General features: G+C 34.9%; 3 protein-coding genes across 4 annotated transcripts; 1 reads left to right on the forward strand and 2 right to left on the reverse strand.

Annotated features, from left to right (window-relative positions):
- Positions 1-202: 202 nt before the first annotated feature.
- On the reverse strand, positions 203-4,045 carry LOC122282779. Of its 2 annotated transcripts, none has more exons than XM_043094800.1 (2): positions 2,809-4,045; positions 203-1,395 (listed from the first exon to the last, which is right to left on the reverse strand). In XM_043094800.1, exons 1-2 carry the CDS (start codon positions 3,623-3,625, stop codon positions 494-496), a joined length of 1,719 nt encoding a protein of 572 aa, XP_042950734.1. In that variant the 5' UTR covers positions 3,626-4,045; the 3' UTR covers positions 203-493. The 2 variants fall into 2 exon arrangements, with proteins under 2 accessions (XP_042950734.1, XP_042950735.1); XM_043094801.1 differs by having other exon boundaries at positions 204-1,392.
- Positions 4,046-9,912: 5,867 nt separating this feature from the next.
- Positions 9,913-14,538, reverse strand: LOC122281697 (mitochondrial import receptor subunit TOM5 homolog). Its single transcript, XM_043093432.1, has 2 exons — positions 14,325-14,538; positions 9,913-10,143 (listed from the first exon to the last, which is right to left on the reverse strand). Exons 1-2 carry the CDS (start codon positions 14,409-14,411, stop codon positions 10,066-10,068), a joined length of 165 nt encoding a protein of 54 aa, XP_042949366.1. The 5' UTR covers positions 14,412-14,538; the 3' UTR covers positions 9,913-10,065.
- Positions 14,539-15,729: 1,191 nt separating this feature from the next.
- Positions 15,730-16,661, forward strand: LOC122281696. The gene is made up of 2 exons (XM_043093431.1): positions 15,730-15,989; positions 16,215-16,661. Exons 1-2 carry the CDS (start codon positions 15,810-15,812, stop codon positions 16,635-16,637), a joined length of 603 nt encoding a protein of 200 aa, XP_042949365.1. The 5' UTR covers positions 15,730-15,809; the 3' UTR covers positions 16,638-16,661.
- The last annotated feature ends 249 nt before the right edge of the window (positions 16,662-16,910 follow it).

Genomic DNA, 16,910 nt, shown 5'->3' on the forward strand with positions numbered 1-16,910 from the left:
TGATTGCATGCCGCTTGTACAACCACGACTACAAATATCATTTCTCTATATATATATAAGATGAGAAAGTCGTATTGATTAATGTCTAGTCATATAATAATAAATATGAGAAAATTATTTTCACCTAATTATTCAGACAATTGTCTACCAAAAGTTTCACGAGTAGTAATGATAGATATACAATTTTTCTTTTTACAACCATTTTCACAATCCTATTTTACAGAGTAATTTTATAATATATATATATATATATATATATAAAGCTTGTAAAATATATAAAAACTGTTGCAACAAAGATTGCACTTGATCGATCCGTCATTTTTCGAAGTTCACATGGTACGCAGAAAGACTGTCATCATAAAACTCTAAAAACTTAAATTGTAAAACCATTCAGGAGATCAAGCATGGCATGGATTTTGCACGTTGAGAAGATGATCAGTCTGTAACTTTTTCTTCTCCTCCCGTTCTTCTCTCCTTGAAAATGCAAGTACTATTATGTCATGGAAATCTTGTGAATTTTGCTCATAATATCTTCAAGAAATGACTCTACTTCAACTACTGCCTTCTTCTTCATCTCCAACGAACAAACAAGTAGAGAATGGCGGGCACTGGGGGCTTCGATTTCAATACCAAACTCTTGCATATTAGCAACATCAGCATCTATCTCAGCTTGAAGAGTTCTAAGTTTCTCCTTAGACTTAGAGTATTCGTTGCACAAACAAGCAACTTTGAAGGAGTTGGATTTAAGATCAACCAAGGACTGTTCCACTCGTTCCTGGATTTGAAGGACCTCCTTACTCAAAGAAGGAATCTCCTCACTGATCAGCTTCAGCATCGCAACTTGATTAGCACCCAAGGTAGTATCCTTTTGTAGAATGGCAGAAAGATCTACAATTTCTTTTGATTTGACAGGATCAAGCAATACCTGGATATTTATGGGGAGGAGTAAGGAAAGCCTTTGGCGTGCAAATGTAAAATCAGATCTTGGATTGGAATAACCAAATCCTTGGCAAAGCAACAAGGAAATCAGTTTAAGAGAATTTGCTGTTATATGAGGATAGAACTTTTCTGGGCCGGTTTTCAAAAAATTATTGGATTCTGCTAAGCCGAAAGGAGCTGAAGGGATTGAAGTTACATGATGATGAGTAGAAATCTTGCTGGGTATGGTAGAAATAGAATTGGTACTGGTGTGGGGAACAATATCGTGTTGTTTGGCAGATTTCTGATCAGTAGGTCTTGGAATGACTGGGAGTACTGGGGTTAACTTTTCTTTTCCTTTTGAAGGGATCATAATATTTGGAGATGAATCTTTTTCATTTTTTGTTCTATCTTCTGATCTCTCTACGATCTTGACAGCAACAACTTTGGGTAGTGAAGGGAGAAGTACTGGAGCTGCTGTGAAGGGAAGAAGTTTGTGAAATATTGCTATCATATATATATCTACATAATTTAGAACAAAAAATGATAGAAAATAAAAAAGAAGCATGGAGCCAATACCTTAGCCAACCTTTATCTAACTGCATCATGCCTTAGTGATGACAATAATAACATGCCTTTTCTATAGAGACAGATGCAGTATATGATTATCTGTGTTTGGCTCAAATATTATGAAATTTTAAGCAACATTCATCATGTCAAGGACTACTTGTTGACAGCCATTGCTATTTCAGGTGGTCTTCTTCAAACTAAAACGGAAGCTGATAATCATATTATAAAATCATAGAACAATGAATTTTAGCAATAATAGAATGGTAAATGATCTTGGGAATTTTTTTTTTTTAATTGAAAAAAGATAGATGACAAATAAAATGATCAACTAAAGTTACAAAAACCTAAAACAAGTGTATTGTCTATTGCGTTTTAGACTCATATTCATCAAAAGAACTCTTTTACAAGTGTATGAGTCCTTTTGTCATGTAAAAGAGTGATATACCATTGTTGATAAACCGAAACCCTAATAAACTTTTTTTTCCTTTTGTCGTCGAGCTCGGATTCCAACAAAGAATTCTTTTTATTTTGACATGTGTCTTAGTTATAATAAATTAATGAGAAAGCAAATGCTTACTTTAGAATATTTTAATTTATATATGATATATTGTGATGGGTACTGCTAGGGTGCCGCTCACCAATGACTGCTGAGCATGCCTTAGGTAAAACTTAAGTTGGGAATACCACGTCATTCATATTCTGAGACACTTAATAATTTCCCTTAGCTAGTTTGATCATTTGTCTTATGTAACATACTTTATGCAGCTTACTTTAGAGCATCTATTTACTTATATCTTCTATCTTAGTTAGTTCTTGTCAAATTTTGAATGAATATTTCTTGCACTTAAACATTATTTCTTGTCAAATTTAGAATGAAATAATATATATTTTTATATAATAGGCCTAAAGTTTCTTATATTTTGTTTGCAACTCTTCTCTAATTAAATTATTTCTCATATTTCCTTTTTATAATGGGCAAATATTATCTAAGTTAAACCTATTCTTGCTATATGTATGTTTGTATTCTTCCACTTAATTAATTAAACTTGGATGTGGTTTGGGTTAAAAACACTTGGCTAGAGCTAAATCTTGCTATAACTAATGGTTGCATATATTCTTAGACCTTGATTTATGAGAGATATGCATTGAAGTGAAGAATTATCCAACAGCAACTTGAGTTAAAGATTCATCTCAAAGCAAAGGCTTATGATCAGTATGTCAAATACAACATGCTGGGAAAAATGATTGAAGAATACTAACATAGTAATTAGCTAGTAATGGCATTTTAAGCATGCATTAATACGAAACAAGAGCACTTACATTTAGTTTTCTCTCCACCAATGGAGTGAAGTTTAGCGTTACTTTCTGCAATATTATTCCACACCTTCTGATATAATTTCCATCTATCCATCTCAAACATTGAAGGAGACTTTTTATGAGGAGGAAAACCTGGAGGCAGAGATACTTCACGATCATCTTTCTCAGAAGTTTCCCAAGTGTCAACGACTCTCTTTCCATTGTGACAGGGAGGGAAGCTTGGAGGGAAAGAGATTTCATGATCATCATCAATATTTGAAATTTTCCAAGTGGCAACTTTCTTTCCCTTGTGACCAGGAGGGAAACTTGAAAGGGGAGAGACTTCACGACCATCATTAGTATATAAAGTTTCCCAAGTGGCAACTCTCTTCACCTTATGATGGGGAGGGAAGCCAGGATGGGAAGAGACTTCACGATCATCTTCACTAGAAGCTTTCCTAGTGGCTACTCTCTCTCTCTTATGACCGGGAGGGAAGCCAGGTGGGGGAGAGACATCACGATCATCATCATTATTATCACAAGTGGCAATTTTGTTTCCCTTATGACGGGGAGAAAAACTAAGAGGAAGAGAGAGTACTTCACGATCATCTAATTTAATAATAGAAGTTTTCCAAGAAGCAAATCTCTCTTCTCGAGGACGAAAAGGGAAGCCTGGAGGGGGAGAAACTTCACGACCATTATCAGCATTTGATGTTTCCCACGTAACGTCTCTCTTTTCCTTAAGACAAGGATGGAAGCCCGGGGGAGGAGAGACATCCGATCTATCATTTTTGTTTGAAGTTTCCCCAATAGCAACCTTCATTCCCTTGTGATTTCTCATTTTCTAGAGCATTGCAAGTGTACATGAACGTGAAATATTTTTAAAAAAATTAATAAAATCAGAAAGAGAAGAGAAGTATACAGACAACGTAATAATCCCCCTACTCCCATTAATGTTGTGTTAAACCCTTTTTTCCTTTGTTCCTTTATAGCCACATACACACGCATATGTATAGGTGTAGAAGATCACTGATTAAAAAATATAGAGACTATCATAATCTATAGTGGGGAAAAAGAAAATAAAAAACAAGGAGTGGGAAAACTAAAGAATAACACCGAGAAGCTTACATACTTCAAAAAAAAATTGATCTTGCAAACTGAAGGAACTTGACTAAATCAAACCCTACGCACCTGAAACCCGAAGAAGATGGAGAACTTGAAGAAACAAGAGAAACTTGTGGGAGAAACTGCTTGAATGAGATTGTAGAGTATGTATACATATATGTAGAGATCAGGAAGATCTTCACTAATAAAAACTCCACGTGAGATATAGCTCTTGAAAGAAGCCACGCACAGAGGGATTTGTATCTCACATGATCATGTGTTTGTCTTTTAATTGCATTGAGAAGGAAGGAAATTAAAGGATATTTAACTTAATTACAGTCATTATGGGATTATCCCATAATAGGTACATCTTTGTAACGCACAACTAATTCTTTGTTTCATTTTTATTTTTTCTTCCAAATACAGAAATCAAGCTTTTAATGTTTTCTGAATGTTCCAGCAAATTTATATATGCATGGTAACCTACCACCCGCAAAACGTGTGAGTAGGTCACACATGATATGCAGTACTTGAGAGAGAGAGAGAGAGAGAGAGAGAGAGAGAGAGAGAGAGAGAGAGAGAGAGAGAGAGGGTTATCTCAAGTAACGTTGGATATAAGGTTCCAGCCAATGAGTTGAGGATTTGCAAGAGAATATATAGCTAGCTAGTTAGTTTTGCAAGATCGATAAACCGACAATTGACAAGTGAATTAGATGCGAGGGAGGAGACAAGTATTGATACAGTGAATTAGTTTGCACTCAAATTAAGCAATATATATACTTGAAATATGTCCATTAATGTATTTCTTTCCTTGTAATTTATCAAGCTTTATGTAGCCTATTCACTCATTAATTAGTCTGTACGTACGTACATCTAATGTTCGGAAGTAAGTGGATTCCATTACTCTATTTAGTCTTAAAATCTAATTAATCATGGACTGGTGCTACTACTTCCCATATATGTCTAGATTTTGGAAATTAAATGCGCGCAATACCATTAATCAAAGTATGTGATGTGGATGGTATGTACTGTAGGAGTGTTAGAATAGAGTTGTTCTTTTCACATTAATTATGTTCCTTTTACTATTCATTCATATATACTAGTCACTCGCACGATGCGCTCGGTAGAAAATTATTAATTCTATTCTATATTTAAATTTGTTTATAACCTAATTATATATGAAGTTTTTTAATATGAACTTCTTTAATTACTAATTTTAATGAATTACATATAAAAGAAAGAAGATTGAATTTTACTAACGAAAGAGGATGGAATGTTTGACCTTTTAAACTATTTTGAATTTATGCTTATTTAACAAATGAAAGGATGATTAATATTGTGGCTCAAATGAAAAAAAAAAAAGACACATTGCTAGACGAAAGAAAGAAAAGTGTTTTAACATTTAAAATTCTATGAATTTTAAAACTCTCCTTTAAATTTATGGTCGTTTACTTTTAGAAGTAAAAGGTGAAGTTTTCTAAGTGCGTGGCAACTCTCTTTCCCTTGTGATCTGAGGGAAGCTTGGAGGGGGAGAGACGTCATGACCCTCATCAATATATGAAGTTTTCCAACTGGTAATTTCATGATAATCTTTTATCTAGAAGCTTTCTTAGTGGCAACCCTCTTTCATTTATGACGGCAAGGAAAGCCTGATGGGCGATAAGACTGTTCATTCGGGTTTCGGCCTGGGAACCAGGACTTGTAACCAGGCAGGAACTTAGGTCAGGTTAACCCTGGTCAAACCTGAGTCGGAACCCGTGTGGAAGCTGATTTTTTAAAAACCTGAACGCGGGTTTCAATTTGTACCCACTTTTTTTTTTTTTTAAAATCAAAGCGTAAAATTAATCCAAAATTTATTATAGCACATGTTTGTGAATTACTTTTGAAAAGAGAAAAGGATATATATATAATGAATCTCAATCACGATAAAGCATGAGTCTGACCCGGCTAAAATGCAAGCAAACCTCTTGAATAAATTCTCTATCCCTACCTATGGCACCCCTCATGGATGAATCGTTTTTTTTTTTTTTTTTTTTTTGGGAGCTGCTACAGTCACTGAATATGCTAGCCACATAAATCTTTTACCAACTGACCTGTCCCTCAACATGGCATGCCACATGAATTAAAAACAAAAACAAACCCAGCTATCGCCCCTCTCCTCTCCCTCATGAGTCATTGCTAATATTGCTACAAGGAAATCATGCCTGTCTCGCTGTCCTCTAGTCCTTGCCAGCAGAACTCTATTTCGGGTGTTGTCCTTTGGTTCTAGACCGCCTCTTTCCGGCCTCGTTTTCCCCCTCTTTCTAGCGGTAGATTTTCTTCCATCTTTCTCTCTATTTTTATTCAAATGTTAGGGTTTTTATCTACAAATATTATGAAAAATCAAGTGCTCAAAAACATAAAATCTGTTTGAAAACACAAACTTATGAATTAAATAAGAAAAATGGACAATTTTGTCATTGTTGACAATGGCCTCTTCAACTTCTTTACTTTGTCTCACAAGTAAAATACCAATTTAATTACTCCAGCCTAGCTAGGATGACTTGCTTAACTTGGCGGAATTTTTGGTTCAGCACCATTCATGAGTAGAAGGCAGCAGTGAATTGGGTAGGTGAGTCTATTGCTTAATTGTCATTGTTGGTATTATACAAATTTATGACCGTGTTGCTTCATTCCTAGCTAGTAATTTTTTAACTTGTGCTCATGTCGATAGTGATTTATTATTGCACATTGATTTTGTTGAGTGAAGTACTAATTTTTGCTTTGTTGTAATTCATTTGCAACTACTTCACCAATATCTATCTATTATGTCAATGGGTTGCACAAGTACAGGTAACTAATACATGTCAAGACCCAATATTTTGTATTTAGTGATTTTTGTTTATCATAAATCTCCAATAAAAAATCTCTAAGCATAAGAGCTTTACGTATGGATATTTTTGCACACAATAACTTGAGCATTTAGCTTAACTATCAATGGATTCAAAAATTTCTATGAGAAACTGCTCAAAGGCTATGAATTCCAGCCACAACACTACTTGTTTTAACTAGTTTGTATATTTTTGTCTCTTTTCATGGCTTCAGTACCTTTCTTAAAGTACTCTGTTTGATTGGTAAAAATGTCCCCTTTGAGTGTAATGTGTTTTAATATAAAATCCATTTTCAATAAATACAACTAAAACAAATCATACACTTTTCTCCCAATTTTTTTTCCCTTTGATTGTATATGATTTCTTTCAATATTCAAGTTAATATCTTTATTTGAATATGGTTGGACATTCTTAGATAAATCAAACAGTAGAGTTGCAATGGATTCAAACATGGGATATGCAGATAATGAGAATGGCGAGGTACTAGAAGTTGATAATAAGCAAAAATGTGCTTAAATACTTGATGCAGCTAAGGTCGAAATGACATTTTCATCTGCAAAAGAAATTATGTCTTACTATATGAAGTATGGTAAGCAAGAGGGATTTGGAGTGTGTAAACAGAATTCTAAATAGGAAGATGATGGTAATATCAGATGGTTTACCTTGGTATGTGTGAGAGAAGGCACATTAAAGAGTAAGGCTGCCAATGTTCTCAAGCCAAGACTAACAGAGAAAACAAGGTGTATGGCTAGAATTAATGCGACGATAAATAATGAAGGCAGATGTATCCTAACTAAAATAAACTTGGAGGACACACACATTTATAGTCCGAGAAAGGTAAGACATTTCAAATGCTTTAAGAAAGTTGATACTCATATAGCTAAAAGACTTAAAATAAATGACGAGGCAAGAATACGAATGTCAAAGAATTTCAAATCTCTAGTTATTGAGGTGGGGGGTTACGAGAAAGCATCATTCGGGATAAGGACTGTCGAAACTATATTGACAAAGCAAGATAACTTCCCCTCGAGGTTGAAAATCCAGATTTTTATTTTTACATAGATGTGGGCCATGATATAAGATTAAAGAATGTGTTTTGCGCACACGTCTGAAGTAGAGCTGCATATGAAACATTTAGATATGTGATTATAATTGACACAACATACTTGACTAATGCCTACAAGATACCCTTCGCACAGTTTGTGGGTGTGAACCACTTTGGTCAATCAATCCTATTTAGGTGCGGATTGATATCCAATAAGGACGCACATACCTTTGAATAGTTTTTTGAATCATGATTGAAATGTATAAAAGACCAACCACCAAATGCAATAATTAAAGACCAAGATAAGACAATGCAAATTGCAATTACGAGGGTGTTTCCAATCAAATTACACTCCGCACGTATGTAAGGTGGAATATTAATTAATCCTACGTACTGATGAAGGCTGAAGTGAGCTAATTCATATAGAATATGTCATTAATTTATAACAAGGTTGCACGCGTACTTCCTTTTCATCAACTTTACAGTTTGAGTTAGAAACTATCTAACTATATATAACATATTGGACATTAGGTTTTAATCCCGGAACATGGATAAGCATTTTAATCTATCAACAACATTATGTGTACTGGCTTTGATCAATTAAATGTGCGCAATATCTTTAATTATTATGTCATGTGAATGATGTGCAGTGTAGAAATCTTATAATAGAGTTATTCTTTTCTCAATGTTCCTTTCACTATTCATTCACACTAGTCATGATTTGGATGACGAGGTTGTTTATATTAATTCTATTCTATGTTTAAATTTGTTTATAACCTAATTATATATGAAGTTGTTTAATATGAACTTCTTTAATTATTAGTTTTAATGAAATACATATAAATAGTTTTAATGAAATACACATAAATGAAAGAAGATTGAGTTTTTACATACGAAAGAAGACGGAATGTGTGATCTTTAAATTTTCTATGAACTTCAAAACTCTAGAGTTTATTTTGGGAATTAGAACAAAAGGGTCTTTTGTACATAATAAAGAGTCATTTAAATGAGATTAAATGAGAAATAACAAAACACTTATAAGAAATCAAATTTGTATGGTGAAAGGGGGCTGTTGTGTTTAATGTTCATACCACTAATTTAAAGACTAATTAGATGTAAAAGCTAATGGTAAATCCTCAATGTTCACTTATTTCACACAATTCAGAAAGTTTTGAAACCCTAACCTAGCTAATTCTAGGACTCGAGATTCACCTCCCTCCTAAAGAGAGTAATGATTTACTGTTATAATTTCTTTTTAATAATGATATACCTATAATTCTGTTACAACTTATTTTGCATCACTTCAAATAAAAAAAAAAAATTGCAAATTTACAAAATTGCCCTCCATTTACTAAGTTGTAAAAAGTTTTTCTTTTTCTTTTTTCATCTTGAGATTTTTCCCCTGGTTATTCTCTCATGCTTGGAGTATTTGTCTTACTCTTAAATTTTATTCATTTTCTACTTTCACATAAAAGAGTCTACATGTGTTTAGTCCAAATCCAACATCCGGCAATGTTGCAATCGGAGTTGTAGTAGGAATCTTGGATTTGACTCCAAGAATGTGGCCAGGTGCCCAACCCTAATAATTAAAGAAAATTTTATACACCACACCACTATCCTACTTTCATCCCACAATACAAGATATGGTACATTTATCATCATTAAATGATCCTTTATTGAATGATACTTTATCACCCAATGGTGATAAATATGCCACATCTTACATAATTAGATGAAAGTGAGATGATAATGTGGTGTATAGCATTATTCAAAAATTAGAATGGCTGGCATGGCTTAATATGAGCAAAGTGGAAATTTAACTTGGCAGAGCCAGATGGTCATGATTCTCACCCGGACAGATGCAGCTTACAGGTGGGGGGAGCTCATGGGTGTAAAAGTTCAATATTTCCAAGTGACATTCCACAAAGCTCAACATGATTATGGAAAGGAATCTATATGGAACTAGCAAATAATGTACTACGTACCAATCTGAAACAAATCATCTTTAGCACGTTTGTGTATCCACCACACTGTGATCAGTTTCACTCATGTTATCATTTTCAAGCCAAACAAATTAATTTCTAAAGTGCACGACAGAACAACTGATCATCGGCATAACTGCAAAACAGGAAAGCTTATTATTGTTCAATTCATTGAAGAAACAACAACTCTCCAGTCCAAAAGTATTAATTACTAAGAAAGAACCAACAACGACTTAGTTCATCAGAAAATATGAGTATGGTATCAGCCCTACATCCACCCTCATATTGCCATAAGATCACCATAGTTTCGCATCAAGAAAATTGATCCTGCAAATAGCCCAACAGCACGCAGCAATTTCTGCAGAGATAAAAAGAGAAACAAAAGAGACTAAGAATAAGGAAAAACGATTCTTCATTATTAAACAGTATCTTATAAAGTAGATAGCCAATGTGTTCAACATATGTGCATAAAATGATACTTTGCTAAACAAAACAAGTGCCACGGGCATTTTTAATTTGCAGGGAAATGAAAGTTGGATCAATTCCCAAATTCGGGGCATGCAAATGGTGAAACTCCTGCCCATTCACTTGAAAATCTCAGTCCCTCAAAAGGAGGGAAAACCATTTCCACAAAGGGGTAATGATATACCATTACCATTCCCATTGGGGGAAAACCCACAGCATACTGCCAATGAATAATAGGTAACCCCACCCCAGGCAGAGTTAGTAAGCAGTGTGATGGGCAACCAACCTCACTCCCTTTTAGGGCAGAGTGCCATCTCATCTCAGAAGTGCACTTTGAATAAACACCGGACTTGGGGGATGTTTTCAACAAAAATGAACATTTGAGTCTACCTCATGTTTTTGGGCTACATGTAACATCTATCATACATATATATAATCGAAAATTGGATTCAATCATCAACTTCTCCTGTCGAAAAGACTACAGATTCAAGCTATAGCATGTGGTTTCAATTTTCCTGACTTAAATAAAGCAGGTTTTACATTAAGAAGGTAGCTCAGCGTGTTCTATTCGATATGGGTAGGAGAAAAATGGAAACCCACATTCTTTCTTCCCAATTTCTGCACTTCAGGAAAAAAAATACTAAGAAGGATGAACCACAGGGAATGAAAATCGTTTCATTTTTTCATTTTTTTTTATAAGTACAGTGAATGAAAATCTCCCGATCCATGAAAATACACACATAACACCATCACAACCATTTGTTGTTTTTTTTCTTTTTTTTCTTTTTTTTGGTGCCCCTACCACCATTCGTCCACTACCACAACCTCGACTATTCCTTCACCCTCATCATCATCCTCCCAGCCTCTTCACTTAATCTCTCTTCTTTCCCTATAAATTGATTGCAGGTATTTGGTGGCAAGTTTCTGCTACCATCAATACTATTCTATATTATTTAATTTTGTTGTCGTAAAACCCCATCTAAACATCATTATGTAAAAGGCACCTCTAGCTCCCCAACTCTTCAGTTTCCAGCAGTTCTCCCACGTCCAACACTAGTTTTCTCCCAAGTAGGCTCATGAGCAATGCCTCTAGAATGAGTAACTTTTAGAACTATTAGTTTCCAGAGAAGTTTCCCGTAACACATTTCCGACATTTAAGCAAATTATCTACTCTACACTAACTAAAATTTCTCAAGGATCCCTGCCTCCATCCTCCCTGCCATAGTGTTGAAGAAGCATTACTATTACTTATCAGCAGCATCACTTATCCCTGCTACTTTGGTAAATCTGCATGCGCTTCATTTCATAAACATGAAACCGAACTTCATTATGCTTCGTTGAAGGCCTGGAACAAACCTAGCTTCTTAAGAAAGCAAAGTTTTCAACACATCACAGGACAATGTGCAGGAATGGGGAACCCACTGAAGATTGAATGAGCGAACTAGTTGAAACATCTAACTAAAAAGATCTAAGGTTTTATGGAAATGATGCCAACCTTGTAAATTATAATAATTTTTTCAACAAAGGTCAAACAGCCATAAACTACACCACCCAGATGACCTTCAATCCTTATAATGTCATATTTTATTGCTTCTTTATTATGTCATAATTACTTCCATTGTCAAAATGCCACTCTTAAAAGATAATCCTAAATTCTCAATAGTCATTGAGACTTGTCCTAGACATGAACTCAAACTAACAGACAACTCACTAGTTAGTCTGTCCTCTCACTTCTTTGATTTTTTACTCCATAAACACATTTCACTGTGACAAAGGATGAAAATCAGGAAAATAGCCAAGTCTACAGAGAAATAAAAAGAATCAACCAGAAATACATAGTCAAACTGCTCTGGAAAGATAAAAACTCCAGCATTGCTCTATATTGCTATGATAATGAAATATGTGACCAAACAGCTTTTTAACCCCAAGGAGTTGGCCCAAGTGGTGAAGGCCTTGGTCCTAGGGTATCACTCCCTTCAAGGTCCAAGGTTCAACACCTCATGGGTGCAACAATCCTTTGGGGCCATACCCCCTGGTGAAAAGCCAACGATTTAACCAGTTCCGTGTAAGAAAACTTCCAAGGGTGCGGTGCACAAGACCAGGGTTTACTCTGCAAAAGTGGGTCCAAAGGGCGCTGCCCTGGAGAGGTACCCCAACATTTAAAAAAAAAAAGAGTGACCACAGTCCATAGACTGTTTATTTTAACAGGGAAGAATTCCAGAATATGCTTCCAGAAATAGTTTTACAAGCAAAAGGGCATCAACTTTGGCTTCAAGAAGGGAGTGCTATTCATTTAGCTTTTGAGGAAAAAATTTAGCATCTAAAGTCCTCTTTTTTTTTTGATAAGTCATATTAACTTATTCGAGAAGAATTTCCACTAAAACTAATTGAACCTAAGACCCAAACGAAAAACTATAGAATGGATGTATAAATCAAAGTAAACTAATTGCTTTCACTTTCTTGAACCAGGCCTGGTAAAACAACTCTTTACAGCACAAAGTTTTGGATTTGTTGGTTGCTGTCACCTAAATTCAGAGAGAAACATCAAAGTAACGAGTTTCTTGGCTAAAACCTCAATGCTACAATATCATAAACAGTTAACAACCTGCCCTCCATTACTCCAGATCCGAAGCACCCTTTTTCCATTCATAGAGACCCTGGATATTTCCAATGGCTACCTGCTTGGTCAATTGTGCTAGAGGTCATAAGGTAAGGTAAGCTTGTTGACTCAAGATAGTAATTTTTATCAACATGGCTGCAATCGGTCAGCTCTTTTATTGCTTTGAATGGGCAAGCTTTGCAAAGGGCTATCTCAGAGAGGAACTCCTTGTATAAGGGGTATTGGTGCTCTGCATGACAAAGCACTCTCCAAGGGCATGGAATGTCTAATTTTTCAGTCAGAATCTATGGCCTACGGTGCATGTTATCTGAAGGGAACATGCTTTTTCGACTGCGCAGAGCAACAGCTCTGGAAGTCTACCTGGGTGGGCCTGGATCGTGAGAAATAAGAGCAGTACCAAAGGCACCCTATGATTTAATAATCAAATGATGAATAAATGCCACCTCAACCCCCTTCCCCATGCCGAATTTTTCCACTACAAGCACACATCTTGATTATAATTTAAATGTAAGTTATTTGGGAAAATAAGGCCTGACAATTTTGTCAGAAAATAAAAAATATTTGAGCTCCAGGTTGTATGCAATATCAAAGCATAAACTACGTTAATCTAATAAAGCATGAAAATTCTTCTCTATATACTTTTAGTCTCTCTAGATAAAGTGGTGCCTTCTACATTAAAAGAATAAGGCAGATAAGAGGAGCTCAGATTACAAACTGAAACCCTTAAATTTGCAAGATGTTGACACAACTTAAAAACCCTATACATGGTTCAGTTATCCAATCATACTTTGTAACTAAGAATTACTGTCAAACGTGAAACAACAATTTAGAATTTAGAATTAACCCCCCCCCCCCCCCCCCCCCCCCAAAAAAAAAAAAAAAAAAAAAAAAACCTTTCTGAATAGACAATTGCAAAATCAAACTTGAGACAGCAGAAAGCTCCCGATCATAAATCCCAATCTATGCCTTGTTTTTTAGAAAAGTAAAAACAAAAGCATGTATAAAATGTAATATCACTAATATATACTGACAATTACTCGTCTTTTGAGATATTCTAGTTTCCCAAAAAAATTATATGTTCATCTCAGTTTAGGAGCAAATGTCCCTCCCTGTGGCCAAAATTTGAGGAAAAAAAATGTTTAATTATATTCAATTTTTTCTTTTGAAGTCTTTCCTTTCAATCAAACAAGGTAACGATTCTTCATCACAAAAAAATAAATAAACAAATAAAAGGAAAATAATAGCACAAATCTTTTTTTTTTGGGGGGGGGGGGGGGGGGGGGGGGGGAGAGAGCTTACATCAACATCAAGAGAAAAACTTAAAAAATGGCATGCCAATCATCAGGAATATAATACTATTTCACTCTGGTTCATGACTACTAAAAGAATTCAAGATACCAAAAACATATAATACATCAAGTCGGAAGAGGAGTAGAAATCTCGGATAGAAGTACCGAGTTGAGGGCCCACTTCTCCTCATCATAGTACTGAGAATGCACGAAAGCTTTCAGCTTCTCAACCGAAACTACAGAGTCCGTCATTGACTTTAGGGTTAGGGTTTTTGGGTTCTGAGTTTTAGTATTTTAGACGAGAGAGAGACACAGAGAGAGCGCGCAAGGGTTTACGCCTTTACAACCCGAGATGAAAAGAGAGAGGGATTTCTCTTTGCTGGAAATGTGAAATTACCATTTGATACTAAAAAATGTTAGGTCACATCTGTAGAATGGTAGAAAAATATTAGAAAATTGAAATATAAAACTAATATAACTAAAATCAGCAAAATCAAATGAATTACGGAGAATACTTATAAATTTTTTTTAAGAAAAAAACTAAAAGATAAATAGAATACTTGATAACCTAAATTTATAAAAATATGAAAATACAGTTAAAATTTAAATAAATAAATAAATAAAACCTAAATGACTACAAAAAAATAAAAACTTAATAAACTAAAAATAAAAAGAAATAGACTAAATTCAGAAAAATACAAATTCAAAAGATTGCCAAAAATAGAGTAAGAAAACAAAAAAAAAAAATGTAGAAAATACTTCAATAAAATATATACTTTTCTCAAGGCTGATAATGCAAGAGCGGTAGCGGTCCCAGGCTCCAACCACCTTATTTGCGCATGGCGAGCAAGCCAACGAGAAATGATTTATAAAGCGTCAAATAGATAAATTTTATATAAATTTTTGTAAAAAAATAGATATAACTTAAAAAAAAAGTGTAAAAAATTTTCTTTATTAAGGGAATTTACTTTTTATAAAAAACTTATATGAAACTTATCTATTTAAGACTTTTATATAGTATTACTCCCGAGCTATCTCATTGTGGATAGAAAGATAAGGTGGAAAGAAATATTTATGATTATGTTTTTTTTTTTTAATTTATGTGTTTTTAGTATTTTTTTTTTTTTCTTTTACTTTCTGTATCTTATACTTCTTAGTTTTAATATTGGGAGTTTTTTAATTTTATATTATTAGGTACTTGTTTTATTTGACAGCATAACTTTATTTTAAATAAAGAGTATAAGATTATATGTGTATCATTACTTATTGAAATTTTCAGTTTATTTAGTTTTTAATTATTTCTCATAACAGCAATGATTTTTTTTTTTTTTTATAACTTTGGTGGAATTGTTCAAGTTTAGGATATTAGTCTTTTATTTATTTTCTATTTAAAGTTTTTTAGTTTCCGAATATAAAAAAATATTTATTAAAAAAAAAAACACAAATATAAACAATAGTCTCTTTCCAAAGTAATGATGAGTGTGGGGCCAGAGCAATATCAGGACCCATTCATGCACTGCCACGTGGCATTGCAACCCCAAAGCCAATCCATGACTTTCTTTGTCCATCATTCATTCATTCAGAGAGTGAAGTACCCAGCTTCCCAGCACTCTCCACCACCAGCGTAGAAGTTCCACACGAAGGGAGAAAATGGAGGCCATGACAATTTGTAGCAGCAGCAGCAGCAGGGCAGTCCCAACTATTAACAATTGTACAAGGAGAAAGAACGCAAGAACACACAACTCTGCTGCTTTTACACCCCTTTTCATTCGATCCATGGCTGCCCAGAAACCTCTGCCATCTGCTACCAAAACTGTTAGCTCTAGAAAGGTCAGTGCTTCCCCAACTTTATAATTTTGTGCTTGGCTAAGTATTTTCGAAAGAGACATCTTTTCATGGGTCCAGAATTTGTAGCTGTCTACCTGAAATTTGACAGAAGTGCATAGCTCTCCATATGTTAATGATGGATATATAATGCTATGACAATTGTTTCCAATTTTATAAACCATGTTGTCAAATGACTACTCCTTTATCAGATTTTATATGATAATGTAGAATTCAGCAGTTTTTCCTCTTGGAGCGCAAGGCCCTCGGAGTAGCCCCGTGACGACTTCTTCATCGCAGATAAAGCTACTGACAAGGGTGGAGCAGCTGAAACTACTAACTAAAGCGGAGAAAGCTGGCCTGCTATCGGCAGCCGAAAAGTTGGGGCTCTCTTTGTCGACTATAGAGAAATTGGGACTTCTCTCAAAGGCAGAGGAAATAGGAGTCCTTTCTGCAGCAACAGATCCGGGAACCCCGGGGGCTTTGTTGAGCCTCAGCTTAGTTCTGCTGCTTTCAGGTCCCTCGTGTGTTTACCTTGTCCCTGAGGACTATCCCTGGCAGATAGCATTGCAAGTTGTGGTTGCTGTAATCTCAGTGGTTGGTGGGTCTGCGGCTTTCGCCACATCAAATTTTGTATCCAACTTGCAGAAATAAACCTGAATACGGCAGTTCCAACGATGTGTCAATGCCCTCTATAGCTTTCAAATTCTTTTTCCATTTAGTAGCATCGCTCTACCTCCATAGGGACTCCATATCCAAGGTCCTGCTGCAACTTGTCGTCGTAAAAAAATGTTATCAAATTAGATTTTGAATTTTCGGACATCTTTTCTATGAGTTGAAAGGGAGAAGGGAAAAGGTTAAGGAGCAGCGTCTTCTTTTGAACTAGCTAGCGATGCTCGAAAAGCCACAAAATAGCATCAACTTGGG

Source organism: Carya illinoinensis, chromosome 11 (genome assembly GCF_018687715.1).
Source record: "Carya illinoinensis cultivar Pawnee chromosome 11, C.illinoinensisPawnee_v1, whole genome shotgun sequence".
NCBI lineage: Eukaryota > Viridiplantae > Streptophyta > Magnoliopsida > Fagales > Juglandaceae > Carya > Carya illinoinensis.